The sequence below is a fragment of the Pseudophryne corroboree genome, chromosome 11 (genome assembly GCF_028390025.1).
Source record: "Pseudophryne corroboree isolate aPseCor3 chromosome 11, aPseCor3.hap2, whole genome shotgun sequence".
Lineage (NCBI taxonomy): Eukaryota > Metazoa > Chordata > Amphibia > Anura > Myobatrachidae > Pseudophryne > Pseudophryne corroboree.
In genome coordinates, this window is record NC_086454.1 from 232,821,616 (window position 1) to 232,830,260 (window position 8,645).

Below are 8,645 nucleotides of genomic sequence, written 5' to 3' on the forward strand. Positions count from 1 at the left end.
CTACTGACAGTAGTGCCCCTTATTCACATTACGCCACACAGTATGAGCCAAATTCACATTATGCCACACAGTATGAGCCGAAATTCACGTTACGCCACACAGTATGAGTCAAATGATTATTATGCCACACAGTAGGAGACAAATTTTACATTATGCCACACAGTAAGAGTCGAAATTCACATTACGACACACAGTGGGTCAGATGTACTAAGGGGTCTATTTACTAAGCCTCGGATGATAAAGTACCAGCCAGTCAGATCCTACCATGTCACAGGTTGTGTTTGAAAAATGAGTTAGGAGCTGGTTGGCTGGGACTTTAATCACCGTCCACTCTCCATTCAAGGCTTAGTAAATAGACCCCTAAGTCTTGAAAAGTGATAAAATGGAGAGAGTTAAACTACCAGCCAACCAGCTCCTGTCATTTTTCAAACATAGCCTGTAACATGGCAGTAAGGAGCTGATTGGCTGGTACTTTATCACTCTCCATTTTATCACTTTTCAAGGCCATCTGGCCCAGTATGAGCCAAAATTTACATTATAACACACCGTATGAGGATAAATTGAAGTTATGCAACACAGTATGAGCCAAAATTCACATCACGCCACACAGTATGAGCTGAAATTCACGTTATGCCACACAGTATGAGCTGAAATTCACGTTATGCCACACAGTATGAGCTGAAATTCACGTTATGCCACACAGTATGAGCTGAAATTCACGTTATGCCACACAGTATGAGGATACATTCAAGATATGCCACACAGTATGAGCCAAAATTCACATTATAACACACCATATGAGGATAAATTCAAGTTATGCCACACAGTATGATGCAATTCACATTATGCCACACAGCCGAAATTCACGTAATTCCACACATCATGAGCCACTGACTGTTAGGTTCCCTCTCTCATTTTTCCCATGTTCATTGACATGACAGGGATGCAGGCAATGCGGGACCCTGTAATAACTGTACTCAGTATCTGCAGGTCACCTCCACACTTCCTGTTCCTGGCCCCACCTGTCTTATTATGCTTACCCCCCTCATTACTGGTCCCCTTCATTCCAGTCACTGTTGCAAAAAAATAAATTTTACATATAAAATTCATAAATGTATAAATTAAAATTCAAGATGCCCGGGTGCCCTCAGGGGGGGGGGTAATAATAGATGTAGATATAGACCGCGGCACTCACAAGGCTAACCCTTAATACCACCACAGGGACGTGTACTGACAAAATTTTCGAAATAAAATGAAACATTGACTGACTTTAGAAGGACTAGATGTCCTATTGAGAGATGTTGCACCTGAGGTGGTATTGAGCGTTATCCCCGTGAGTGCCGCGGCCTATCTCTCTCTCTATATATATATATATGTGTATATATATATATATATATATATATATACACACTCACATACACAGACACACAAACAAATACACACTGCTAAAGTAGACATGTAAATAAACGTGTGTGTATATATATATATATATATATATAGGAGTGTAGGACCTGTATGAAGGTGGGGTACCTTGAATCGGTATACAGGCTTCCGTGCATTGGCCAATCCACCAACTAAACCCCCATCATTTATTTATTGAATTGTTGAGGATAAGTGAGTTTACTTTGGTGAGTGCTGGGTTCTCTGTTTGTATTTATTAGAGCGATGTGGTCATGGGCTACATGCACCCCGCCCTGTGAGTGGTAAGTACAGCTGTGTACCCCGCTTCTGTGGTGGAGAGTGCAGTGTTACATGCACCCCACCCTGTGAGTGGTAAGTGCATAGCTGTGCCCCGCTTCTGGTGCGGTGAGTGCTGTGGTTTTTACTCTGTGTGTATATATGTATATATATATATATATACACACACACACGCACATATAATAGAAATGTAAACTAAATATATGTACGCACATAAAACAGATATGTAAATAAATCAAGTACATGTAAAACAGAAATGTAAATAAATACATCTATACACACACACACACGTAAAAAAAAATAATATATATATATATATACACACACAAAGAAAAATTATAAAATTATCAATAGAAAATTGTGCTTACCTATTATCCTTTAGATGGATTATGTGGCGCTGTATATGGTCTTCGCCACTGATCTCAGCGACCAGCCATAGTGGGATTGGGGTGGCAGAGGAACACATGAGGAAGCAGAAGAGGTACACAGAAAGGGGCAGGGGCACATGGGGAAGGGGAGGGGGTGAAGATAGTGTCAGAATTACAGAAGGCAAATGGGCCGAGGCACAGAGGAGGGAAGTGGCAGAGGCACATATGGGAGAGGGAGCTGAGGGACATATGGGAGAGGGAGCTGAGGTACATATGGGAGAGGGAGCTGAGGGACATATGGGAGAGGGAGCTGAGGCACATATGGGAGAGGGAGCTGAGGCACATATGGGAGAGGGAGCTGAGGCACATATGGGAGAGGAAGCTGAGGCACATATGGGAGAGGGAGCTGAGGGACATATGGGAGAGGGAGCTGAGGCACATATGGGAGAGGGAGTTGAGGCACATATGGGAGAGGAAGCTGAGGCACATATGGGAGAGGGAGCTGAGGCACATATGGGAGAGGAAGCTGAGGCACATATGGGAGAGGGAGCTGAGGGACATATGGGAGAGGAAGCTGAGGCACATATGAGAGAGGGAGCTGAGGGACATATGGGAGAGGGAGCTGAGGCACATATGGGAGAGGAAGCTGAGGCACATATGGGAGAGGGAGCTGAGGCACATATGGGAGAGGAAGCTGAGGCACATATGGGAGAGGAAGCTGAGGCACATATGGGAGAGGGAGCGAAGCTGAGGCACATATGGGAGAGGGAGCTGAGGGACATATGGGAGAGGGAGCTGTGGCACATATGGGAGAGGGAGTTGAGGCACATATGGGAGAGGGAGTTGAGGCACAGAAGGGTGAGGAGAGCAAACTCAGAGGTAGAGTAGGGGAGGAGCAGAGATACAGTTGGGGAATGTCTTCTGAGTGTCTCAGTCTCCCTCTGTCTAGCCCAGTCAGGGGAAGCAGGGGACGAGGAAGGAGCTATCATATGGGGGCGGGGCAACATGAGTGAGGAGAAGAAGCTGAAGTAAACTAGTTCAAGTGAGGAATGAATATGTCCCCTGGGGGAGGGGGGCGCACAACCCCCATGTAACCCTGTTTAAACCTGGATCCAAAGCAAAAGCTGACAGAGGGACACGCTGTGCTGATGATAATGGCTGCTTCTTGCTCACACTGTCACAGGCATACAATCTGCCTCTGAGTGAGAAGAAGGCTGCAGCCCTTATCATCAGCACCAGCGTGTCCCTCTGTCAGTTGTCCTTCCAGTAACCACCTTACCCCACCACCAGCCACCCAGTCTGCAGGTTATTCCTGCACCTCTCATATGACTCGGCTACACCTGCTGGCCGCTTCATCAGTCGGCCCGGCCTCAGCACAGCCGGCACACTGAATGTCTTTGAGAAGTTGCACTCTGGGCGGCTCCCTCGGCTCCACCCGCTATGAGCCTCATCATGCAGCCCGGCCCCTTCAGCTTGCTGCCTGGCCCTACAGTGCCCACCCACGGTTCCATCAAATAACGCGGTCCGGTCCCGCAGTATACCCGAATGGCTGCCTGTCAGGAGGGGAGGGAGAGTCACCCGGACAAAGTGGCCCCACCAACGCACCATTGTGAGGGGGGTGCCGGACATTAGGGGGTGCTTGTGCGCACCAGGCACCCCCCGTGCGCACGCCTATGGGTATGGGGTAGGAGAGCTTCAACTTCTTCCCAAGAGTAGGGATGATGTAATCACAAGACCCTCGATAATTATGTGCTCACAAAAAAAATCACAATAGTGTGATATCAAATATGGCAAAGGGAGTTAGGTAAAGTGCAATGTATAATAAAGTGTGTCAGGCTGCAGAGACTAATGCCTTGTACCTTACCAGTACTCCGCTCAGTCTGGCTCTGGCTGCTGTGGTCAGTGCATTGGCTGCCACTCTGGGCGCTGCCATGTTGACAGTGGTCAGCTGATCTCCGCTCTACTAACTGCAAGCCTTGGCTCAGTCAGCTGACTCCCACCACCAATCGCTGAACAGCAAAGGGCATAGAAGTACTTCCATGAGTCCCAGCAAATTGCCTAGAACATTATTGCTGCTTCAGCTGCATCTAGGCTCCAGACTCCTGTGCTCAGTTTGACTCTTCCCAGTAGCTCTGACTCCTTTCTCCAGTGATTAACAGGTTCCAGCCTGTCCTTGCTAAACACTAATGGTTCCAGTGCTGTATGCTTCGAGCAGTCTGTATCCCACCTAGCACATCTGCACTCAGTGTATTCTGCTGGCTTGCTGCTTCCTGAATGTCATTCCTACAGGGTATGGGGCTCAGGGTCGACAGTGTCTAAGTCGACACCTATTGGTCGACAGTGGCTATGTCGACACTAGAAATAGGTCGACACGAAAAAAGGTCGACAATAATTTTTTTTTTTTATTATTATATAATTTTCTTCGTAAAGTGACCGGGAACCCAAATTAGTGCTCCGTGTCTACTCGCAATGCTGCGGGCATGGTTAACTTTCCCAATTGTAGTCCACGTGGATCGTAAAGTATGAAAAAGTTCACAAAAAGAAAAAAAAATGGATAAACTCATGTCGACCTTTGTGCATGTCGACCTATTTCTAGTGTCAATCTATTCACTGTCGACCAATGGGTGTCGACCTAAGTGGTGTCAACCCAGAGTCCGGATACCATTCCTTCCAGTTCCAATGTGGACAATGCAAAGCCAGTACTAAGGGTCTAATTCAGTAAGGATAGCAAATTCTGCTAAATTGCGATCGCTTTGCAATTTCTGCTTTTCAGCTGAAACTCCCGGCACCACCTTATCCATGAATCACGCCCCCGTTAACCCCGCACCGCCCACCATTCGCGTCGCCCTGCAACGCTCCGTCTCCTCCCTGGAAACTGAGCATTATCGCCCCCCCCCCCCCCCCCCCCCCCCCTGCAGAAAGTGAGGGTGCATGTGCCCACGGGGCCTTCGTAAAAATTCCGGTTGTATCGCGATTTGCAATCCAACCTGAATTAGCCCCCAAGTCAGTGTAAGTCTGAATGTTGGTTACAATTTCTATCAGTTCCAGTCTGGCCAGTCCAAAGTCAGTGCAAGTCTGACTCCTGTTCCAGTTACTACTGCCAAAGTTAGTACCAAGTCAGTGCCAGGCTGACCACTGTTTACATTGGTTCCAGTCCTGCCCATTGACAGCACTAGTTTCTGTCAGCTGTCTTCAATCTTTCCTACTCTTATTAAATAAAGACTCTCCCTAGGTTGCATTCTGCTACCCCTGTGCCTAGTATACCTCATGCGCAAGTTACCTTTTCCCAGCTAGTTTCCTACATAAAGCGCCCTCTACTGAACCAACAACAGAATTCATCTCGAGTTTATAGGAAATCACAGACGTCAAAAAGTGCACAGTGCTGAAGCAGAAGGCAGTTCTGCATACCAAATAAAAGATCTTTAATGCTTATGGTTGTTGGATATCTGCACAATAGAAGCTACAAGATTCCAAACACTGTCATTCTAAGATAAAAGAGAACCCTTATGGCATAGTAAATATTTAATAAACAAAACGATGGACACTTAAAAACATACAATAAAAATGAAAACGAGTCCTTATATTGGGCACACACGCTACAATTATCTGGCCGATGAATGTGGCCGGCCGACCCAAAAATATCAATCGGTTGGGCATGCCAGATTGTCCAGCATGTCATGCCAACGCAATATTTTTTGTGTCCGGTCGGCCGCATCATGCAGTGTATGACCTACGGTGGTCGACTGATGGACAGTTCCCCTGTTCCGTCACATGGGGGCTGGAGTGCTGATACTACAGTCAATACACGTGAGAGATCTCAGTGTATGCCTGTGATATCAGCGTGGTCCAGGGCTGCCAGACAAAACGTCTGCCGGTCTGACAGGCATTTTATCTGGCCGTGTATGCCCAGCATTAGGAATGTAGCTATTACGTTCCAATCAAATAGCCCAAGGAAAGAAGACCAAAGCCAAGGATGAGACATAGAAGCCTGTCCTATATGGCTCATCCACTGGGGACATCATCAGGTGAGTGGTCCATAGGGCCAGAGAAAGTAGCCCCAGGTACTAACAGTGATTAGGTGCACTACCAGACTTCCGGATTTGGTGAATACACATGCACGGAATCTGTCACTAGAATCAAACGTGTCTATAGAGTTTCTTTGTATCCAGGTTATCTGTGCATGCTATCATACAAGTGACTAGTAACCAGTACATCCGCTACTTGGCACACTATGCTAAAATATGTATATATTATTATTATTATTACATCATGATCTAAAATAGGTCATTACGTATGTTTGCATGATGCATGCCAAGCCTAATCTGCATGGCATGTAATGGTAGCTGGGGAGCATGCCATGCAGGTTAGGTTTGATGTGCACACACGCAGCGCACTGACAGGAGTAAAGAGTACCAGGAATGGGGGTGGTAAGTATAAGGGACCGGGGAGTGGATGGGGACCGGAGTCCTTGAAGAAGAGAGGGAGAAGGCAGCATCTGAGGTAACCAAGTAGATGCCGTGTCCATTTATTTACTAATAGATTATGTATATATACACTGCTCAAAAAAATAAAGGGAACACTAAAATAACAGATCCTAGATCTGAATGAATGAAATATTCTTATTAAATACTTTGTTCTTTACATAGTTGAATGTGCTGACAACAAAATCACACAAAAATTACCAATGGAAATCAAATGTATTAACCCATGGAGGTCTGGATTTGGAGTCACACTCAAAATTAAAGTGGAAAAATACACTACAGGCTGATCCAACTTTGATGTAATGTCCTTAAAACAAGTCAAAATGAGGCTCAGTAGTGTGTGTGGCCTCCACGTGCCTGTGTGACCTCCCTACAACGCCTGGGCATGCTCCTGATGAGGTGGCGGATGGTCTCCTGAGGGATCTCCTCCCAGACCTGGACTAAAGCATCCGCCAACTCCTGGACAGTCTGTGGTGCAACGTGGCGTTGGTGGATGGAACGAGACATGATGTCCCAGATGTGCTCAATTGGATTCAGGTCTGGGGAACGGGCGGGCCAGTCCATAGCATCAATGCCTTCATCTTGCAGGAACTGCTGACACACTCCAGCCACATGAGGTCTAGCATTGTCTTGCATTAGGAGGAACCCAGGGCCAACTGCACCAGCATATGGTCTCACAAGGGGTCTGAGGATCTCATCTCGGTACCTACTGGCAGTCAGGCTACCTCTGGCGAGCACATGGAGCGCTGTGCGGCCCCCCAAAGAAATGCCACCCCACACCATTACTGACCCACTGCCAAACCGGTCATGCTGAAGGATGTAGCAGGCAGCAGAAAGTTCTCCTTGGCATCTCCAGACTCTGTCACGTCTGTCACATGTGCTCAGTGAGAACCTGCTTTCATCTGTGAAGAGCACAGGGCACCAGTGGCGAATTTGCCAATCTTGGTGTTCTCTGGCAAATGCCAAATGTCCTGCACGGTGTTGAGCTGTAAGCACAACCCCCACCTGTGGACGTCGGGCCCTCATACCACCCTCATGGAGTCTTTTTCTGATCGTTTGAGTAGACACATGCACATTTGTGGCTTGCTGGAGGTCATTTTGCAGGGCTCTGGCAGTGCTCCTCCTGTTCCTCCTTGCACAAAGGCGGAGGTAGCGGTCCTGCTGCTGGGTTGTTGCCCTCCTACGGCCTCCTCCACATCTCCTGATGTACTGGCCTGTCTCCTGGTAGCGCCTCCATGCTCTGGATACTACGCTGACAGACACAGCAAACCTTCTTGCCACAGCTCACATTGATGTACCATCCTGGATGAGCTGCACTACTTGAGCCACTTCTGTGGGTTGTAGACTCCGTCTCATGCTACCACTAGAGTGAAAGCACCACCAGCTTTCAAAAGTGATCAAAACATCAGCCAGAAAGCATAGGAGCTGAGAAGTGGTCTGTGGTCACCACCTACAGAACAACTCCTTTATTGGGGGTGTCTTGCTAATTGCCTATAATTTCCACAACAGCATGTGAAATTGATTGTCAATCAGTGTTGCTTCCTAAGTGGACAGTTTGATTTCACAGAAGTGTGACTGACTTGGAGTTACATTGTGTTGTTTAAGTGTTCCCTTTATTTTTTTAGCAGTGTATATATATATATATATATATATATATATATATATTTATTTAAAAAGATATAAGACCTTTATCGCGCTAAAGATGTGAAAGCTTCAACTTAGGGAAGATACCCCCTGTTAGATGGGGTATGAACTACAGATAGTGAAAGAAGAGATTTCCCCAGGGAGCTGATGTCGTACTTTGGTATGTACAAGTTTTGTATAATAAAATAATCTTAAAAAAGAGAGATTGTTTATTTTTTTTAAAAGCAATACATAAAACTGTTTACAATTTGCCCAGAATAACAATAAACAATGTTTGTACAGACGATAGTTGTGTTGGTAATTCAAACAACATCAAAATGATCTTCTTTGTAGAGATGTCAGAGAACAATGTGCTAACCCAACGCGTTTCGTCCTACAGACTTCATCAGGGGTGTATTAATCTAAACAATACAGAAACATTCATAAACAACTTCACTCTTCTAGTTATAGTACA

At 46.3% G+C, this 8,645-nt stretch overlaps 1 protein-coding gene across 5 annotated transcripts in view; it reads right to left on the reverse strand.

The window, feature by feature from the left end:
* FTO (FTO alpha-ketoglutarate dependent dioxygenase) overlaps window positions 1-8,645 on the reverse strand; it is a 646,271-nt gene that overhangs the window by 408,937 nt on the left and 228,689 nt on the right. The window contains exon 8 of one of the 5 annotated variants that reach the window (XM_063945294.1): window positions 8,383-8,592. The exons of the other annotated variants lie outside the window; for them this stretch is intronic. Coding sequence (XP_063801364.1) covers window positions 8,545-8,592 — 48 coding nt within the window. The 3' untranslated portion in view covers window positions 8,383-8,544. Of the gene's footprint in view, window positions 1-8,382; window positions 8,593-8,645 lie in introns of those variants that run through there. 5 annotated transcript variants of the gene reach the window in all.